Source organism: Nematolebias whitei, chromosome 21 (genome assembly GCF_014905685.2).
Source record: "Nematolebias whitei isolate Nwh7 chromosome 21, NemWhi1, whole genome shotgun sequence".
Lineage (NCBI taxonomy): Eukaryota > Metazoa > Chordata > Actinopteri > Cyprinodontiformes > Rivulidae > Nematolebias > Nematolebias whitei.
Genome location: NC_056518.1, coordinates 19,079,838 through 19,102,239, shown reverse-complemented (window position 1 = coordinate 19,102,239; position 22,402 = coordinate 19,079,838). Strand labels below are relative to the sequence as shown.

The 22,402-nt window shown below is 38.6% G+C and overlaps 1 protein-coding gene across 1 annotated transcript in view; it reads left to right on the top strand.

Moving 5' to 3' along the window:
• The window catches only part of LOC119427734 (ryanodine receptor 3), a 115,097-nt gene that overhangs the window by 22,443 nt on the left and 70,252 nt on the right, over positions 1-22,402 (top strand). The window contains exons 2-14 of the mRNA XM_037695373.1: positions 960-1,079; positions 7,429-7,533; positions 13,089-13,103; positions 13,599-13,673; positions 13,835-13,913; positions 14,374-14,486; positions 15,879-15,978; positions 16,293-16,386; positions 17,792-17,866; positions 18,083-18,239; positions 19,031-19,195; positions 19,344-19,465; positions 22,241-22,248. Coding sequence (XP_037551301.1) covers positions 960-1,079; positions 7,429-7,533; positions 13,089-13,103; positions 13,599-13,673; positions 13,835-13,913; positions 14,374-14,486; positions 15,879-15,978; positions 16,293-16,386; positions 17,792-17,866; positions 18,083-18,239; positions 19,031-19,195; positions 19,344-19,465; positions 22,241-22,248 — 1,228 coding nt within the window. The remainder of the gene's footprint in view (positions 1-959; positions 1,080-7,428; positions 7,534-13,088; positions 13,104-13,598; positions 13,674-13,834; positions 13,914-14,373; positions 14,487-15,878; positions 15,979-16,292; positions 16,387-17,791; positions 17,867-18,082; positions 18,240-19,030; positions 19,196-19,343; positions 19,466-22,240; positions 22,249-22,402) is intronic.

Below are 22,402 nucleotides of genomic sequence, written 5' to 3'. Positions count from 1 at the left end.
TATGTATGTATGTATGTATGTATGTATGTATGTATGTATGTATGTATGTGTGTGTATGTATATATACTTTGTATATATATATATACATGTACTGTATATATACTTATATATTTATATATATAATATACATATATACATATATTATACATTTTATTTAATTTAATTCATTTATTCATTCATTTAAAAGATACAAAATAAACAAAACAAATTAATCAAAATGAAAACATTGAATGAAAAGAGTGCAGAAAGAAGAAAAACATTCTTATATCTGCCCCTTATTTAAAAAAATAAAATAAAATAACTTTAAACAATCACTTAAATTAATCACTTTAATATCCACTTTAAATCTAGGAATAAAAAAAAAACATTTTGTGTTAGCAGAATTTAATTCTAACTTTAAAACTTATCCAACATTAATAAAACTTACCTCAAGATGCCTTCTTGGACATGCATGCATATATTTGTACAAATTGCACTTGAGAGGAGATTATTACAGCCTCATAAAATCAATGATGATGATGATATCGGAACTGGATCTGTATCGGTCGATATCCAGATTTAGGTATTGGAATCGGATCAGAAGCAAAAAAAAAAAAAGTGGATCGGTGCATCCCTAATATATATATATTTTTTTTCAGCAGTCAGTCTTGGCGTCTGTGGTGGCAGTTTGTTCTGTAAAGCACCAGAAACATACAAACTCATCAGTACCTGCACAGCGTTTCAGAGGTCATCGATGAATCATTTGCATCCTGCTTCTGTGTCCTGCTGTTTTTCCACCTCTGTAGCGAAAACAAACACTCGACTCAACAGGCCAAACATCACTCTTTCCTGATCGGTGGCCTGAAATGGCCATGTTTTTTTGTGTGAATTGGGTTTCTCTCAGGATCTGACACCCACGCGCACACACTCTGTCTCTGCTCTCACCGAGGCACCGACTAAAGTCCCTTCTGTCTTGACAGGATGATGAAGTGGTGCTCCAGTGCGTGGCCTGCATCCAGAAGGAGAATCGCAAGTTCTGCCTGGCTGCCGAAGGGTTGGGGAATCGCCTGTGTTACCTGGAGCCCACATCTGAGGCAAAGGTAGGCCGGCTGACTCCAGTACCGACTGGGTTTTACTCAACCTGGACAGCCCTGCTCTGCTTCTTTGTTAAAAGCCAACATCGCACATCTCATTTCACTTAATTTGTCCTCATTGCAGGTTTTATTCTCATGCACATGGGAAGATAAAATGTAATCAACCACATGAAGTAGTCTGCAGAAAAGCAATGCATCTATTTAGATACAAGACATTCTGCACATATTGTTCTTGTTTAGGTTCCAGTAAACAATTACAACAGCAAAGCTGCAAAGCTCACAGAGGTGCTTCATTGCCTCATCAAAGTAAAAACACCAGCTCACATCCGCTGCCGTCACCTTGATGAGCTTCTCTTAAAAGGACTCAGCCTGCTGTCAGATGATAAAACCCTTAAAATAATTTACGCCCACTGGAAGGTTTATTGAATTGTTTTATTAACAGAGCTGTTGTTAGCTGTAACTGTTAATTGTTTGCAAATGCCTTTGCAAGTTTGTGTAAAGTTTTAATGAGAAAAATCGAATTGTTTACCACTTGGAGCCAGCAGGTTGCCACCTTAATGCATTTCTTCAGGCGCACAATTCTTATTGTGGAGGACATTTTCAGTGAAGTGCTCCACTTATTAAGTAGAAATATTCAAATGATTATCGTCTGCTGGAAAGAACAATATCAATGCTCCCACTTTCCACTGATCGTTCCAGTTCCGCTGCTCATCTGGCGGTAATGCTTCTCTGATGCAACGCTGCAGATGCCACCCGATTTATAGGCTCCCTCCTCACTGATTGTCTTTTAATCAGGATCCATTAGTACTGAGATTATTAAGCTGGCACATGCAGTGTGTGTAATCTTAAAGAGACACAGAGGTAGATTTTAGGGAGAGTTGAGCAAAATGAGAAGGCCAGGGAACAAGTTCAAGCAAGCAATTTGAATTTATGTGCAAGTAATAACCGCTGGTGTTTTTGTACACACTCCCCTTCAGGTCTCCTAAATTGTGCATATCGAGGGAGGTTAAGCTCTCGCTCCATATTGGATGGTAATTACACCTGACAGGTGTGATGGATATTTTCTCCGCCAGCCCCTTTGTCTTCATAACCTGCTGTTTTTATGAAAGGCATCATTCCACTTTTAGGAGCAATGACAGAGATGTAAAACCCCGCCCAAAAAACAAGAGTGTCGTTATAGAGGTGAACGACTCAATAGGATATCTCCTTTCCTTGGCAAACTAGTCCGGTAATGGAGCACGAAACCAAATGGCAGTGTGAGGTTGATTTAAAGTGCAAACTGTTTAAATGGAAACATGAATCAGCTTGTGAAAAGCTGCATGACTGTGATTTATTTTGACCACTGGAGGGATGCCCACATACGGTTACAGCAGGAACGTTCTTTCTTTTATGTACAGTGTGCCAACAATGACCAACGTATGTTTTAAATTATTTCTTTACCTTTGTAACCTGCTCTTTAATTAAGCCAGGGAGGGATTGACTCCTGAGGTTTTACTCCTTTGGATCTCTGTCTGAAGAGATTCTTGTATCCAAGCAGCTTCAGTTCGTCCGTCACTGAACATAAATCATGTGCTCTGCCATTGGAGAGAACAACCTAAAAGGTATGCTTTATCAGAAAGAAGGCAAGACTCTCCTAGGTTGACATTTTAGAAAACAAGGTTAATTTAGCCTAAATATACAATATGTGAAATTGTCACAAATGGTGGGTTTTGTTGAGGTTTAGGACCCAATGCAGTACGAGTCCAGAGGAAAACGGCCATCAACCCAAAATCATTGGTTAAGCACCCAAAGACTATGGCAGCTGACAAATAAGGATCTAAAAAAATGACAAAAAAGGGAACTACTGTACATTTCCTGAGGCAGATGATAACTAAATATATTATACGCTGGAATGGAAATCAGTATGACAGGGATTCAAAAGCACAAGTAGCAACAACATATAAAAAAATGGAATAAGCAGTTTTAGAAACTCATATCTTGATGCATGCTCAATAATCCAGGTAGAAAAATCCAAAAAAGTTATGGCAGGTCCTCTGGATGGGTTCAAAAACAAAAAAATTGTAGAAACGTTTCGTCCTCCATCTGAAAGACTTTTTCAATCTGACGAAACGTTTCTACATTTTTTTTTTTTTAACCCATCCAGAGAACCTGACTTAACTTTTTTTTGGATATTAGAAAGCAAATTACACAAAATGTCAAAGACAACACATGGCGAATGAAATGACTGTTCTTCTTTAGGCATGCCAAGTTTATTCTGAGATATAAATATCAACATTCAACAGTATTGTCAGGAAAAGTTGTTACGTATGCAAAACATTACAAACAAATTTCCTGACGAGCTGTTTTCCCAAAGACAAAGACGCAGTTGTTATTATTTATTTATTTTTCAGATATTCTTATTTTGTTTATTCCTGCCATTTTTTGCTGCTTAGAGCTTCCATAGCTTAGCATAAAACACAAAGATGGGTGAAACACAACCTTTGTTGAGACATGAAAAAAACATCAAACATATGTAACAGTGAAAAGTTTAAATGGCAACATCATTTTCTGACTGGCAACGCTGTCTTTAAACTCAGTTTATACACACACACACACACACACACATATATATAATTTTTTTTTTAGATGCGCCTTTATACAAAGACCATCTCTTTAAAGCATATTCTCCATCTAAGCTGAGACATAAGTTTATTCTGCACACAGCACAATCCACCCGTATCACACTGAAACCATGTTGAACAAGAGAGAACTGGACTATGAAGTTTTCAAATGAGGTCAGGTCCACCTGTTGGACTGATCCACTTAGGCAATAAGTTTAGATGCTAAAAGAAGAAGAAGAAGCCAGAACTTCCAGGTTGAAATCATTTATCTTGTGCCCACAATATTCCCTTCACTGCTTCCTCATTCTGTCAGCGAACTGCTCGTCCCGTCTGGTTCTGCCCTGATTTAGAAGGCGATTTGGCAACTTCTTAATTTTCCTAATTGTGCTCTTTCCAAGACTTTACAAAAACTCAGACTGACCTGAGAGAACTTAATGTTAATGTCTTTAAAGTACTGTTTAACGGTCATCGCCCACCGATTGAGATTCATTTGGTTTGAGTTGTGTAAAATGCAGCAGTCAGCATTGATTTTATGAGTGGGAATCTAATCATTACATCCCACCAGGGAGCAAACTTTCTTTTCTTGGCTTACGAAGATGCTTTGCTTCTTCACCACGAAGTTTCTGAAGCACCAGATCACTGGAAGTGTTCGTGAACAGTACCGTATTTTTCGGACTATAAGGCGCACTGCATTACAAGGCACAATATCAACGAACGGGTCTGTTTTCTTACATAAGTAACAAAACACTCAGATAAGTCAAACTTTATTCAACTCGTTCACTACAACTCTCAACATTGTTCAGTTGTAACGCATAAAATACAAAACAATACACATATTTGAGCGCTGCGGACCATATAAAATCGGTTCGAGGTCAGTAAGCACAACCAGAATTAATGCATAAGGCGCACCGGATTATAAGGCTCACTGGTGATATTTGAGAAAATTAAAGGATTTTAAGTGTGTCTTATAGTATGAAAAATACTGTAGTTGTAATGTTCTGATTAAAGCTGAGTAAATGTAGGGTTGGTTCTTTTGCAGGGTAAGTTTCTGTGTGGCATTTAAAAACAAAATCTGGTATTTTATTTTCATATCGCCTAAGAACACCCTGCGCTACTGATGGGATTCCTTCATGACCTGTAACTTTTTGTACCAGCAAGGAACATTGTGACACATTGAAGATAAGTTTTAAAATGTTGACTCTTCAGTTAAAATAATTGATTTTACTCTGATGCTTAACTACCACCAATAGTTAGCTTGGCATGAAATATACCACTAAAACAACTACACTAATAATATTTTGGCGTTTTAAGTTAGTGGAGAAAAACTCTTCAACATGCTAGAAGAGTGGTCTCCAACCGGCAGAGCCACATGCAGCTCTTTGGTCCCTCAGCTTTTCTTTGAAGCTTTGACCAAAACTAGCATGAAATAGAATTATATTGGTTTTTAAACCCACAACAAAATATAGTTTAGCAGTTTTCCTTCCATTTTTCTGCAAACGTGTGAATGATGCTATTAATACAATAAGTGAAACATAGAGTCACTTCATTTATCCAACATTCAGCCCAACTGTGTGATCTTTTGGCATATCTTTACGACAGGCTGCTTAGAACAAATGTATTAACAGTCGGAATTAGAAAAATTGAATTAAAGTAAATTAAAAAAAATTGTATTTACTGTATTTTTCAGACTACAAGGCGCGCGTTAAATCTTTAAATTTTCTCAAAAATCAACAACGAGCCTTATAATCCGGTGCGCCTTATATATTATTTCTGGTTGTGATTATTGACCTTGAACCGATTTTATGTGGTTATTGTGAATGAGCTGAATAAAGTTAGACTTATCTGACTGTTTTGTTTCGTTTATAATCCGGTGCGCCTTATAGTTTGAAAAATACGATAATGTAAAAGGTTCAAAGTCACAATTACATATCCAACAAACTGACCAAATGTTATACTCTCTTTAACCTGATGCTTTATTACATCTAATAATATTTTCACAAATAAATAGGACTAATTTAGGCCTGCAGAATTCAGTGTTTTAATTTATATATTGTTTATTATTTAAAATGTGTTTTATATTTTGTCCTAAAATGGGAAAATATCAATAAATGTTAAAACTCCTTATACTTTTATTTTTATAATGCCACCCCTCTTGGCTGGACCCTCCCTCCGAATAACTTGAAGTGTCCCATGGACCACCAGTTGATAATCAATTGGAGCAAGTTTGTGGTTCCAGCCACAATATATTTAGTGAGTAAACGTAGGCCTGTCGCGATAAACAATAGATCAATTAATCACATGATAAATGAAAATTATCGACCTCATTTTCATTTATCGGCTTTATCGCTTCTCCATCTTTCTACTGAAGACACGGCTCAACTCCGGTGCTCTTCATTGACCCCTCACTTTTGTTTTTGGATCATCAAAAGGAGCTAAGCTGAGAAGCTAAGCTACAAGCTAAGCTAACGGGCCAACCTCAGGAAAAAACCTCCATCTTATCAAATCTCCAAAGCTCCTCCCTCCCTTTTTTCTTAAAGAGACACACTGCTCGCTCCCTCAGTATCCATCCTTCGGTTCAAACAGTCTTAGACTGACATCCGGTGGTCAAAAAAAGGTACTACACACAAAACAAATTAAACAACATTTCTTCTTAAATTTGACAATAATTACTAATTATTGTCAAATTTCAAACAATATTATTGTTTATTGCAATATTGTCTGAGACAATTAATTGTCCAGCAAAATTTGTTATCATGACAGGCCCAAGTAAACGGTCAGAAATGGCTCTTCTGATTGAGAAGGTTGCAGACCCCTGGACTAGAACGTATAAACATGAAATCTAAAATTGGACAATTTGCAGTAAAACATGAAAGACTAAAACAGCAGCTTTCAAACTTTCAATTTTCAGACACACAAACAGGTGAACCTGTACTTTTGACAGCAAGCTATTTCCATCCATCCATTATCTTTACCCGCTTATTCCATTTTGGGTCACGGGGGTCGCTGGTGCCCATGTCCAGCAATCACTGTGCGAGGGGCGGGGTACACCCTGGACGGGTCGCAAGTCCATCACAGGGACACATGGAGACAAACGAGACAAACAACTATTCATTCTCTCACTCACACCTAGGGACAATTTAGAGTTACCAATCAGCCTAACATGCATGTTTTTGGTCTGTGGGAGGAAACCGGAGTACCCGGAGAAAACCCACGCATGCACGGAGAGAACATGCAAACTCCACCCAGAAGGCCTCTGGACCGGGGTTTGAACCAAGGACCTGCTCGCTGAGAGGCAGCAGCTCTACCAGTTGCGCCACCGTGCTGCCAGCAAGCTATTTCCCATCTCATTATTGATTTGAAGCATTTTTTTGTCCACATTCACTGACGCACATTGTGAGGAAGTGGATATGACACTTTGAACGTCCCATCAGATCCATAATAGCTCTGACTGTCCCTGGTTTAAAGTGACAACTCCCTTCAGACATCAAACTTTTCCTCTGCTGAAGAGATAGACTCTCCTCTTTTCACTACTTCTATTCCTGCCCTAGGATCAAGAATAAGTTGGGATTCATGCATGGAGTCTGGTCTGTCACAAAAACAAGTCAGTCTAAACTTTAGTTCTGCTTGCAACTCTTAGGCATAAAACTGAAATAAATTGAAAACAGGAGTAGTCCACAGTTGCAGAACCACTGGCCTAAGGATTAATGATATTAAGCTGTATGATGTTTTAACTCATGACCACCTTGTTGTTGCAGTACGTGCCTCCGGACCTGTGCATCTGTACCTTTGTACTGGAGCAGTCTCTGTCTGTCCGGGCCCTGCAGGAGATGCTTGCTAAAAGTGGACAAAACAGCGAAGGGGTGAGTGCTGAAACAACAATAACGAACATACGCTCAAACAACCCATTCTTCAGCTCACTGTTGCCAACTTTTAAGAGATTTTGTTCATGACAAGTGTAACATCCAACTCAAATTTGAACTCAACGTTGTCGTGTTGTACAAGTGGTAGGTTTAAAACGATCTCATACAGTGAGCAGTTTTGATTTATGTGAAAATTCAAAGTCAACCTGTGAACAAAGGAGTCCTTCCATTCTTGTTATCTACGACCCACTTTGTTGGGATGCTCCAAAGACACACTTGTAATAAATGCAGCTGTCTAATGTGAGGAGTCTTAAAGTTGGATACTTGACTGATGAGTGCTCTGGTAAAGAAGGATATGCTGGCATTCTTCTGCTTTTCTCCTCATTGTTTTGGGAACTGTTTGGTCTTTTCAAAACCAATGCTTGAAGAGAAAATGTGGTTGTTGTGAATGGGTTGAATAAAGTTTGACTTATCTGATAGTTTTGCTTCGCTTAATGCGCCTTATAATCCGAAAAATACGGTAATTGTCTTTTAGGAAAGTTTCCATTCACCTTTCAATAACAAATGGGTTCCATGTTTACTTTCTGTTTTCTGTGTATAAATCTTCATTGTGTGTGTAATATACACTTGACCTGGATTGATGGGTATGTTCACCATATGTGCCATCACCCTTTCACTTCTTATGCATCCAAGATGATAAGTTACAGCACACTCTTTATTCATTTGTTCTCTCCTCATTGATCTCCTGTGGTTTCTCCACATCATGTCATCACTGAATAAATTGTATTTACATAAGAAATCACTTAAAATGGTAGTGAGTAAGGAGATTGTGGTATTGGGTGTTTATGAACTTGCTAATAAGGTTCTCTGATTTATTAGTTCTCACCTCAACTAGATTTGCACTCCAGGAGAGCGAGAATGACTCCAGTGGTGGATTTGCAGCTTGTCTTGTTCTCAGTTGATATATATATATATATATATATATATATATATATTCATAGCCAATTGATTTTCTTAACCCACCACACAGGATAATTGCTCATTTATCCCAATTTATTTCCCCCTCTAATCAGAGTGGTTGTTTGGGATGCTAAGAGATGATGCAAATATATTAGCTGACACAAATGTTCTTAAAAAGACAACAACAAAGAAAATTAGCAAAAGGTTTGGTGTCTATAAGCACATAGAATTACCTTTTTGCCTCCGCCATTCTCTCTTTAATACCACTTATGTAATGGTTACAAGCAATGCTTAATTTGTAAACCAAACAATTCCGGAACACACACGCACGTGTGTGATGGGGTCTTCCCCAGAAATATTTTAATAAAGTAGATGCCATTTCATGCATTCTGGTGCATTTTAACGGGTTGTTAAACATTATTTAGCTACATTTGTAAACATGATTCAATAACTATTTTAGAGAGCAACAAGAAGTAACCTGACCAACAGCTCTCCTTGTGTGAATAGAGCACATTCTACTTCTCTCAATCATCCTTGCACCTGATTCAGTATCTCCATTGCCTTCATGTGCTTTAATTCTCGGTTGTATAGTTGTACAATGAGAAGAATAAAAAAAAGAAAAGAAAGTAAATTGGACTGTCTTTTCAAAATTTTGGTCACAGTTGTTTTTACAAACTGGTGTTGTTGTTTTGATACGTGGTGTAGCTACGTAACGTGATTACCCATCAAGCATTCCTCTTGTATATTTTCTAATCAAAATTTTATTAATGACCATCTTAAACTGTAAAACTGATTTGCAATTTATTTACGCTGTTTAATCATATTTTGTGTTTTTAATTAAATTGCCCATGAGTGTACTTTTAGAGCCAAGATTTTTTTAGTGTAGAAGTGGAAATGCTTACTTGAAAGGACAGCTCTCATGCGATATTAGGAAGCTCGTAAGTGGCTGTTATGTTTAAAATGAGTGTTTATGTAATTATTTTCAGATTACATACCCAATATAGGTTTTAATCATTCAAGGCAGTCAAATTTGTTCATAACTTTATTATTAGGCCCGAAAGATACCAAATCCAATCAGTTACCGGAACACACCCTGTCAAAATAAGATAGTTCCCAGATCCTGTTCCGGCAGGATCCGGCTCAAAATAAGCCCTTGTTATAAGGATCTCTTTAAATCTGAAGGTCTGAGAGTTTATTCTTGTTTACCACACTGACTTCTTGTTTTATTTCTTCAGTGTGCTCTTTCAAAGCCCTGAATCAACTTGTTAAGTTTGATTAAAACTATTATTATATTCTGCTTGATGTTTTCTGTTTTAATCTTCAATTAGCTTGTCTGGTGGAGAAAATGTAGCCAATAACTTTGTTATAAAGCTGCCAAAGTAGCCATGCAGCTGTAAAACCGCTTCGCTGATTCTTGCTAGTTTTAGCTACTTGTGTGGATGATATATAATATTTTGAAAATGAGCTAAAGTGTTTTAAATTTGACATTTTGGGTTACCTTTGTCCCAAAATGTGCCTTCTTTCAAACTACTCAGAATAAATTCACCTGTAGGTGTTTTATAACACTTTTTTAAAAACAACATTCATGCAAATTAATACATTTTATCAACAGAATATTGGATTTGTGATCTGCAACAACTTCAAAACCTCTGACTATTTAATTTGAGTGATTTCTGTCCCATATGACAAACATTTTTATATCTTAATGCAGAAATATGTTATTTACTTGAATTTGCACAGTTTTTCTCTATTTTATGTGACCTGTATTTAATAATAAAACAAAACTACAATTTCAAACTTGTTTAAAATTTTGTTCCCCAAAGCGTTTGCAAATGACATAATATAATGATACCTTATTTGCATACCTGAACAAAAACGATGGACCCGTTCTAATATAAAGCATATATTTTATTGTGTGTAATCATATGTGGAAAAAAAAAACATTCTTGCACATCGTCCTGTAAATGTTTTAGTTAAACAGAATAAAACAACTTCTTTCATATTCTAGTTATCATAGCTGGTTTCATTAATTGAATATATTGTTTTTTCCCTACACTTTCACATCTACTTTATAGTTTCCTTCCTTGTATGTTTTAATAGCAAATATTTTAGAAGATTTCCATACTTCAGATTGCATGGAAAGACTACTTTCTTTCTGTGTTCTTGCCATGCGTTTACATTTGCAATATTGTCCACCTGTTGTTCCCCTTTCAAATGTCCCAACAAGAAGCACCATTAATGGAGAAATAGAGTTTGACTGGTCTTGATGGAGGTTTTGAAATCAATACGTCTTTGCATTGATGGCTGATCAATTGGCTGAGGCTGAAGCAAATAGGTGGTTCAGGAAGATTTAGACCTTTAAAAAAATAAAGAACAGTGTAAATGCCACTTCCGATTTAACACAGTGTTTCACTTAGAGCTGACCTGATTTGCGGGTGGGGGGTGTGCTAATCAATAAATACAAATAAAACAGTTGCTGAGCTACAGAACAGCACTGAGGTCTACTAGCATTTCTGTTGAGAGAAACAACACTGTGGCTCTGCAGTCACTGCTGCAGGCTGCACAAAAAAACAGCTCCTATTCCTTATTGTTTTCAAAAGGCCTCTGCTGTTTGGGATTTTAAAATTTAAAGTGCTTGAATTTTTTTCTTTGAATGTTGATAAGATTCTTGTTCTCACTGATGCTGCTAGCGTTGGAAGTGAGTGGGTTTATTAGTGAAGGGTGATTGGAGCTTGCTGTGCCTCGCCGCATTAAGCTCAGTACCTCGGCCAGCATATAGCACCGAGCAGCCTGGAAGCCGATGCTGCAGTCTGCGCAACAAAACTGCATCAAGTCACAGGCAGGCTATTGTCCCTGTGGCCAATCAGGACAAATAAAGAAGGGAGAAGGAACAGAGGCTGAATGAGCTGAAACAAAACTGAGACAGTATATAAGGCCACGTTTTACAGTTAATAAATGACAAAGATGTAGTGAAAATCAACAACATATATGTATATTTAGAGCAAATACACCATTTTTTCCTAGCTTTCCTCTAGTTAGAGATTATTTTGACATATTTTGATTTAGCATGATATTTTTGGCATTATCAGAGAAAGTATATCAGAACAAATAAAGTATTTTCCTTCACGCCCTGTTCTTTTTGATGGCGGTGTAAAGGTGTATTTTCATATCATGATGGTTTGGTACAGACGTCTTGGACGGGTAGTGAACTGATGACAGATGTCAGTCGTAGGTGATCACTGCTCCCAGAGGCGCACTTTATTCAACTGCATTTTGTCAACAGCCACAGCATTCTGCACACACAACAAACATCTGCCTGCAGCTGTATGAAAAGCTGTGGAGTTTGAGTGTCTCACATTTTATTATTTTTGTTTTATAATCGTCAATTTGGGAAACGTTATCCACTTCTGCTCTGCTTTTTTTTTTTTTTTTTGCAAGAAGTCTGGTTCAAATTATTGAAGCAAACCCTCCATGTTTTTTTTTTTGTTTTATTTTATAGAATAACCTTTTTCTAAGTTCCTAAGAGACATCATTCTACCTGACATGGCTTATTCTTTAGGGTTCAGTTTTTATTCTTATAGAGAATTTAAAAGTTGACAAATCCTTCACTGCTGTGCATAACCCGCTACATTAGACCCTCTCTCCCACTAAGGTGTTTTGTGTATATTTACTTATTTTGATCTCTGCTTTTTTGCTTCTGAGAAAGTTATAAAGAATATATACAATGTTTTCCAGCATATAAGTCACAGTTTTTTGCATAAATTAGCATGCCTGTGACTTATACAGCAAAGCGATGTATTTATGCTCCCCCCCATATTTATAAACCAATTTTTGGCAGAGATCTGACGATTTCATTCATTCTGACATGGAAAATATTGAACACTACCATTTTCAGCCACTAGAGGGCCCTTGACGTATATGGCAAGCCAAGTGTCTCATTAAAAGGTAAAAGTGGCTATTAATGAAACAATTGACTTGCCATACCAAGCCACCTTCGTCTCGCTCCAGAACTCCTGGAGCAAACATCAAATCAGCTGCATTTTGCTGCGCCGCCCAGGCAAAATGCAGCTGATTTGACCATTAAAGTGAATTTATTAAGGAAAAATTCAACTGAGACACACCTTTACTATAATGTCGAACAAACAAAATATTGTTTTTAAGTGTTAATCTTGTTAAATTCTTGTTAAAGTCCTCCCAAGCATGCTCCCGCAGCCGCCATTTGACAGCCAATCGATTTTTGGCACAACACCGGCCCATATTTTCGGGTTGTCAGCGGTGACGCATAATAGACTTGACTTATACGGTGAAGCAACATATTTGTTTTTTCCACTTTATTAGACATTTTTGGACTGATCCAGTGACGTGTACAGTGGAAAATATGGTATATAAAAAGTATAATTGTTTTTTTCCTACCAACCCTACACTGAGCTGGGATTCACCTAGTGAAATACATACCAAACAGTGACTTAGACATATGGTTATTGCTGTTTGATATTACATGTGTTTTGTTCAACACCAAATATTTACCAAAAGCTAAAAGGCAAGAAACAACAGCTCTTTTTGAATAATGAACTTTTCTCTTTCTCGCTTCCTAGAGGTTCATAAGGAAGGTGAGTAACGTAGAGGTTGCTTGCCAAGGAAAAGTTAAGAATAGCTCTTCTCTATCCCTTTTGCATCTCTCCAAGTAGATATATTTATCCCTGCTCCCATCTTCTAACACACCAACAAAACAATGGAGCATTAGCATTTATTGCTAATGTTGGCATTGCCTTGCAGATTAACATTAGCTGTGCATCCTTCCCACATCCTCGTAGTCGGGAAAGATGACCCCGTATCCAGTTTGCTTTCGGATACAGGACCTGGTAACACCATCCTCTTGTGGCACGTCAGATTGCATGTATTCATTGGTGCAACAGGGTGGGGTATACTGTCCCCGTGAGACATGTACCCCCTGTTCATCATTGACGGCGAGCAGGGCTCTGCTGGGGTCAACATTCAGCGGTCAAAGGTTGAGTGGAGATTGAAACAGCTAGAGGAACATGTTTGGGGGCTGCTTTGTGCGGAGATTATGCTGACAAGTGGATATGTGTGTATTATCTGTACAGGCAGCCCAGAGCGGTGGACACAAGACTCTGCTGTATGGGCACGCCATCCTACTGCGGCATTCCTTCAGCTACATGGTAACAGATTACACACATCTATCATTAAAAAAGACATCAAAATGGATTTACAGTGCACCAAGATTAAAACTTTAGTATCAGTTTCTGATGTATTAGCGAGCAGGATAATTTGTATGACGGCTTTTATGTTTTGTGGCTCGATGTGTGTGTGCTGACCACAGTACTTGGCCTGTTTGAAGACATCAAGGTCACAGACAGATAAGCTATCGTTTGATGTCGGCCTGCAGGAGGATTCAACAGGTAAAAGGAAGGCTTTGCAGCTGTTTCCTTTTGTCCTTGTCTTTTTTATTTTGTATTTCCACTCCTTTCCACCCTCTCTCTGGTTCGTTTAACTCAAACAATCACTCTGCTTTTCCGTTGTTTCCCGTTTTATCTTTCTGTCTGTACTTTATTTGCTCATGACTGAATTTCACCACGTTTCCTTTCGGCATCTCGATTAATATTCCCTCTGAAGCACTGTAGAAACACAATGCACCCTACTGTGATCAGTGATTCCAACTGGGCTCCACATTTGTTAGTTTTATTGTGGTATCCTGATACTTGAGCCACATGTTTTCCCTCTTGTTAGCATTATTCAGAGCAGAATATTGTGTTTCTTAAAAACAAATATGTCAGACTGAGTGTCATTATTGAACATTCAACAAATTCATGCACTCAGATTGAAACATTTGCACGTCTAAGTTTGCGCTTATTATTAAAGGTGAAGCCTGTTGGTGGACAATCCATCCTGCGTCCAAACAGAGATCAGAGGGAGAAAAAGTACGCATTGGTGATGACCTCATCCTCGTCAGTGTGTCCTCTGAAAGATACCTTGTAAGTTTACAGCTTACTATCTGCATACTGTCGGAACATTTTTAGGAAAATATTGACTCTGGCAACCAAAACGAGAGAATTTCTGATATGCACTGCAACATCTGTAATATTTTCCCATCAAGGGTTTGAGAATAAAAAGCAATACAGCTTACAGATATATTACAGTAACATTGATCTACACTTGACATTATCTGGTTTGGAGGATTGTAGTTTTCTTAGGCTGCTCTCAGTTTCATTTAAGTTAGCCTCTTCTTTCTTCTCCAGCAGATACATATTGTGTCATTAATGCACTTTTAAACTGACCCTTTAAGCAAAAAGCATTCAAGACATTGGTGAGACCAGCTATGTTGTATGATCCAGAGACAGTGGCATTGACAAAAAGACAGGAGAAAGAACTGGAAGTGGCAGAAATTAAGATGCTGAGGTTCTCGTCAGGAGTGACAAGGATGGATAAGATTAGGAATGAGATCATCAGAGGTACAACACAGGTTGAACAACTGGGAGATAAAGTTAGAGAGGTCAGACTGAGGTGGTTTGGACATGTCCAGAGGAGGGACAGTGGGTATATTGGTAGAAGGATGTTAGAAATGCAGCTGCCAGGAAAAAGACAAATAAGAGATGTATGGATGCAGTTAGAGAGGACATGGAGGTAGTTGGAGTGAGGACAAAGGATGAAGAGGACAGTGTGAGATAGAGGAGGATGACTTGCTGTGGAGACCCATGAAGAGGGAAAAGCCAAAAGAAGAAAAAGAAGAGGAAGACACTTTCTAAGCTCTATTAACAGCTTAGTATCATAACTCCATGTTATGTGTTCTCTGAGACATGTTCCCTGTGATTCATGGAGTCAGTGACAGCAGCCAGGCAACATTTGCCCCTCACCCCGTCCATTCAAGCAGAGCATGGACAGATGACCTCTGTCGCCTTACAGTCATCAACATCAATCTGGTAGTCTGTCCCAGCTGTCACTCATATGGTGGTTTATGGGGACATGCAGCACCTAAAGGCTGCAGAGAGTCTGGGGAGCAGGGCTGATCAGGACACAGCTGCCACAAAATGTGGTTTTTGGATGCATGAACTCTGTACTGTGCTAAACACGCCAGTGCACAAACATTTATGGCGTTACTTCCCCTCGTGTGGCAAATATCTCAATATACTTGAAACAATTTTATGAGTTTGTTTTAAGGATGAATGATTATTTAACTTCAGATTAGTCCATCTTTTATCAGGATAAATGAATTGTCATGTACAATCTTCCATTTCTCGGAAATGTAAAAACTGTATATAACTTTGATTTGATTTTGCGATTCAAAAGCACTGTCATGATAACTGAAAGCGTTGTCTCTTGTATTGTTGTGCACAAGCAAATGAGCAATACTTGTCACTTTTTTGCAGCACTTATCCATCTCCAATGGCAACATCCAGGTGGATGCTTCATTTATGCAGACTCTGTGGAACGTCCATCCCATCTGCTCTGGTAGCAACATAGAAGAAGGTAGAGACTTTTAATTAATCCAAGAAGTCTCAGAATAAATAAGCTGCCAGACGAACAAGTTTTAGGCAAAGCAGTACTTCTCATTATTTGTTAACTTAGAGCTCAGTTGCTTCAAAATTCTTATTTTACATGTTTTAGCACCTGGTTTTAAACAAAGTATCTGCTAGATGACATATTGGATGACATGTTAGAACAGTTGGTGTTTGCCTAAAGCTTATTCATCATTCTAGTGTTCATTTTTGAGCAGAAACAAAATAGGAGGGAAAAAATAACAACCATTTTCTTCAAATATTGCATTGTCTGTCTTCCAATAGGTTACCTGTTAGGTGGTCATGTGATGCGGCTCTTTCATGGTCACGATGAGGTGGTGAGCATCCCGGGATCAGATCAGAGTGAAGAGCAGCAAAGGTAACAGCACAGAACATGTAGGAGCATGCTGGGCTGAGCTAACTGTTGCCTTCAATTCAATTCAAATCACCTCAGTGTATTTATATAGCAGAAAGTCACAATAGAAGTCATCTCAGGGCACTGAACAGAAACATTCATATATATAAACGTAAGTTAATAACATTATTTATCTGAGGAGCAGACTGTTTCTCATTTTGAGCAAGCATGAAGGTGACAGTGGAAAGGAAAAACTCCCTCATGCAGAAGAAACCTTTAGCAGAACCAGGCTCAGGGCAAGCGGCCATCTGCTTCGACCGGCTGGGTTTGAGAGGAACAGGAAGGAGGAACAGATACACAATGGCAGGTCGAGAATCACATGTTAATAAAGAAATAGTATCAAATGAAAACTATTCAATTTTAACAGTTCATTTAAGTAAATTAAGTCAATTTGTCCTCCAGTAGTCTAAGTCTATAGCAGCATGACAAGCCAACCCTAGCTATAGGATTTATCAAAAAGGAAAGTCTTAAGTTCAGTCTTAAAACTGGACAATGTGTCAGCCTCACGGACAGAAACTGGAAGTTGGTTCCACAAGAGAGGAGCCTGATAACTGGAAGATCTTCCTCCCATTCTGCTTTTGGAAACTCTAGGAACCACAAGTAAACCTGCAGTCTGAGAGCGAAGTGCTCTGTTGGGAAAATATGGGACAATAAAATCTCCAATATAAGATGGAGCTAGGTTGTTGAGGGCTTTGAAGTAAGATTTTGAATTCAGTTCTGAATGTGCCTTTATGAGACGCTCTCTGACCGGTGTGACATTTGATTCTTCAGGGAGCAAAAACTGGGTTTATTGTTAGCTCCAGTGCAGCTAAACAGAAATAGATAGGGTCAATGAAAAAAGACAAACAGAGCTTGAAGTGGGGCATAAATTCACACACTGGACTAGACCCACTCAACAAGGTGCCAGGAGAAATGGCTCTTCCTTTTGGACACACGGACACGCAGACTATTTTTAGCACAGTGCATGGCAAACATGGGGGTGGGTTTAGATAATTCATTTTAGGCTGTGGCTTTTCTCCACGCATTGTCCTTGAAACTGAGCAAAACCAGCTTTCTTTTTTTTTTTTGGGACAGATCAAACATAAGCTGACACCATAGAGGGAAGAGTGTTTTCTTTTATCATGAGACCCAGTCACCCTTATCTCTGACAGACAGTGCAGCTGTGGGTTATTGGGGCACGCATGTCACTGTCAGAAGGCTGAATACAGCCCATGTGTGTCTGAGTCAAACAGCTCATGAAAGCAATCTGATAAATGAAAGCTGGTATTCTTCTGAGTTAGGTTAAAGGACCTTGGTGGTGTGAGTGGCAGCCAGACAGTAAACACGTCCACAGACAGACCAAACACTCGTGTTTCTTTGGCTTCTTCAGGATAGTCAACTATGAGACGGGTAAAGCTGGTGCCAAGGCGAGGTCCTTGTGGAGGCTGGAGCCACTTCGAATCAGGTGGGCTGTTATCGCTCATCTTCCATCCTGTCTGTCAACCTGTATTTTTAATTATTTTTATGTTTTTCATTGAAAGTACATAATTATGTAATCAGACATTTGCATTGTTGATTCAACCACATCCAATGGTTAAACTAGCAAATTAGTTGAAATAATATAAAATGCTTTTTCTTTATTGATTATTTGATTTTGTTATTTTTTTTTAAAACTTGGCAGCTGGAGTGGGAGTCACATTCGTTGGGGTCAACCCTTTCGACTGCGACACCTGACCACCGGTCACTACCTGGCCTTGACTGAGGACAAGGGTCTGGTGCTGCAGGACCGGGAGAGGTCTGACACTGTTTCCACAGCCTTCTGCTTTAGAGCATCCAAGGCAAGAAGACCAGAAAACACTAGCTTGCATAAATAAATATTCCTAAAGGGATAGTTAAAATCTTTTCACATCGGGTGGTGCAAACTATGTTTTCATGAACCACAAAACTTTTGTTGTTTATGACAGAAACAATCCAGTTTGATTTTGGCGATGCCAGGACTAGCTGCTTATCAATTCAATCAGAACCGTGGTCCTTCAAAGAGAGCTTTACGACTGCTGAAACATTATTTGTTAATAACTTTTCCGCAGAATCCCACTTCAAAAGATTTGTAGTACTGCTTTAAAATCATTGGTATGATCTGTGTTTAATGATGTTTCTCATTGAATCAGAAAGCTGATCACTAAACCTCTACAAAAGAAACATTCACAGTCACCAGACTGGAAAAGCACCTTTTTTTTTTCAAGCACTGTAAAAATGATGAGAGTTACCGAGCCAGTAAAAACGACGCTGTAGAGGTTAATTTACTTGAACTCGGCAGCTGCAACTGAACTGACTCTTTAGTTGTGCTCAGAGTAATGGCGTTTCTATACGACTTCTGATTGTGAGCAAATTAGTGGCTCCTAAAAAGTGGATTAAATTTTTTATTTATGATAAATTAATCAGTTACAGTAGCTTTTTATTATATTTTTGTATTTATTTTTGGGGTCTAAAATGGGATCACACAAGCAAGACCAACAGTCTCATTATTTGGTTGGAAGTTTAATTAAGAATAAATTTGCGTATGTGTGATAGTTCTCAAGCGTTCTCACGTGTTTCACATGACAGCTTTTCTTCATTCTCTTCTGTGCAGGAGAAGCTGGAGCAGAGCCCCAAGCGGGACATTGAGGGAATGGGGGTGGCAGAGATTAAATACGGGGACTCTCTCTGCTTCATCATGCATGTGGCCACAAGTCTATGGCTCTCCTACCAGGCACCTGATGTCAAATCTTCACGACTGGGTCCACTCAAAAGAAGAGTGAGTTCTGACACGCGCAAAAAAAATCAGTCGCAAAACAGAAACAATGAACCATTTAGGAAAACTTTAGAACGTATGTGCAGAAATCTCCATTTTTTGTTTGTCCTTTTCCTCCATATTTCCTCTGTTTAATTGTCCCATCCTCAAGGCGTGCCTTCATTCTGAGGGTCACATGGACGACGGACTTACCCTCCAGCGCTGTCAACACGAAGAGTCTCGAGCCGCACGAATCATCCGCAACACCACGCTGCTTTTTAACCGATTCATTAGGTAAGGCGCATGTTGAATAAATGGTGCCGTGGAATTACTCGCATCTGCAACACAGCAGCGCTGATTACACAAATCACCCAGTTACACCTAATTACTCAATTAAATCAAATTACCATCCGTGTTTGTCGTCACTTTTTTTTAGAATAATCTGCAATTTTTGCTGTACAAAATGTTTAGGCACCTGCTGCTGATGGTGGAGCAGAGCTGATAAATCCCTGATGCCACTGCATCCCCAAATTATAGCTGATGCCTCTTAAATTGATTTCTGAAAGCCCACCCCCTGCCTGAGTATTTCACAAAGTTGCAGATTGTGAATGCATCCAGTGGGGAATGACAGTGTGGACCTGTGAGTGGGGGGCCAAAGCCACAGACAGCTGGCTCACCCTCCACAGCGCCGCAGAGTCACAGCTTTGAAAAACGGAAGCTGTGGCACGTGTCAGTGTTATCAAAGAGCTCACTATCCCCCGGGTCAGGCTCAGGGATACTTGTCGTGGCAACATGTGACGAGGTGTCAGTCTCCCCTGTGGCTACGACACGTACGTCACCACCCCCCACCCCTCCTACGCATACAACAAGATATTTTTAGAAGGCTGGCAGAAATCAGCATTTCAGCATGAATGAATTTGTGAACGTAACGTTGTGTTAGTCATCGCTGTCTTTCCCTAAGTCTGCACAGTCCACTGGAAACTGCGTCGTATCCGTGGTTCGTTTCATTTTCATTGGGAGTTTGTCACAGCTCTTGTAACTAATTGCATTTCCTGCAAAAAATCTGTGTGAATCCTTTTTGCAGAAGAACGTGCAGAAAGACAGCTGAAATTAGCTAAAAAGATACATGCTGAAATGAAAGAACAAGCCTAAATTAGCAGAACAAAGTAGAACAAATGCATTTTTTTTGCTGAGTTAGGTTTAAATAAGCAGAAATGAAAACAAAAATTAATAACTTAGCAAAAAGAAAAGCTGAAATTAATAAAAACAAAAAAAAAGTAGTCTAAGCTACCAGAAGGAAGCTGAAAGAGCTGAAATAAGCTTTAAAAAAAGGAATTAGCTGAATAAGCTAAAATTAACATAAACAGCTAAATACTATCTGAAATGGCTGAAAAAGCTGAAACTATCAGAAAAAAGCTGAAAGGAGCATAACAAGCTAAAATTATCAGAGAGAAGTTGGTCTGAAAGTTGCAGACATTACCATGAAAAACTTGAATTAATCTGAAAACAGCTGAAATTAGCTAAATTGCTAACAATGTATCTGAAAATGTTAAACAAGCTTAAATTAGAAGAAAAAAGCATAAGGAACACGTTTTCCCAATTAGGCTGAAGGAAGCAGGGATGAGCACAAATAAGTGAAAATTATCTGAAAAAAAGCTGAACGTAGCAAAAAACAGCTGAAAAGTAGCTAAAAAAGGAGAAAGAAGTTTAAATTACCAGAAGGAAGTGGAGAGAGCACAATGAGTGCAAAACGTGGAATTAGCTGAAAAAGCTAAATTAGCATAAAAACCGCTAAATAGTATTTGAAATAGTAGAAAAAACTGAAACTTGCAGAAATAAGCTGAAAGGAGCATAACAAGCTGAAATTAGCAGAAAGAAGTAGAAGTACAAAAATGTAGTTCGCAGAAAGAACCTAAAAGGAGCACAAAACAGCTGAAAAAACTGCTGAAATTAACTGAAAGTAGCTGAAAAATTTGCACAAGGAAGTTGAACCAGAATAAAATGTGAAAGGAGTAGTAAAAGGTTGTAAACAGATCTAAAGTTTTGAAGGATGTAAAATGTGCTCTATTCATTTTCTACAAGGGAGAAAAAAGTGGGAAAAAAAAGGCTAAATATTTCAAAAAGCTAAAGTTGCACAAATACCAAAGTCTTGAACGGGCTGAACATTTTTGATTCATGATTTGTTGAAATAGCTTGAAAACTGCGAGACGTGAAAAATGCTGAAAATTTAACGGAAGAAAAATGGATCACAGTACTGTGAATGATTCATAAACATTCACACTATTATCAATGGTGTAGATGAACAGATGCTGGGATATATTCATCATTTAACGCGGGTTCCTCATTTTTCTGGACTGAATAAAACGTGCATTGAATTTAAGGAAATGCAAACGTGAGACGTCATTTAGATTTGACCCATCAAAATGAATGCGGTCATTTATTTACAGAATCAAATTTAACATCAAACATGTACATTAATTTGGCAAATTATGAAAATAACAACAAGCAATCAATCAGGAAAAATCATACGGCCATGATTTTCCCGTTGCTGCACCACAGACATTTATAAAACTGTACAACTATGATCTTTTACCCACACGGATGTGAATAAGCACTTTACACAGACATTTCTAAATATCTGGGAGAATTTCTACTTCATAGGAAAGTTTAAAGATGGAAAGAAGTTTAGAGGGAGTAAAGGATGGGGTTTGAGGGAAATTGAATGTTCACCAGAACCGACACTCTCCATCAGAAGCCCAGCTCGCCTCGGTACGCTTGGTAGGAAACTTGACCCATTACCTTTCTGATGATAATCAGCAGATATGGTGTTCCGTTAACGCTACCGGTCCAGCGTCTCCTTAGAATGGCTGTAGCCCGTCAGAAGTAGTGGCGAGGCTCTGTTCGACACACATTCACCTCAGTGGAAAAAGTTATAATCCCATGGAACTCGGAAGAGCTTTGTTGTCATGTCAGGAACTCCAACAGCACTCCATCAGAACTCCAGAACTCTAGAAGTCTGACAACTCTCCAACTCTGTAACTCCGTGAGTCTGTGAGTCTCTCCGTGTAGACCAGGAAGTATTGACATTTTAAAGACTCTTTCCCGGTTCACTTTTTGGGATTTTTCATTGGTCAGAAACGACCAGAAGGGGTGTGTTTTTGTGACGTAAGAGGTTAGAGACAGTGAGAATTGTTATGGGACAGCTCAGAAATGTTCTCACAGACCGAGAGG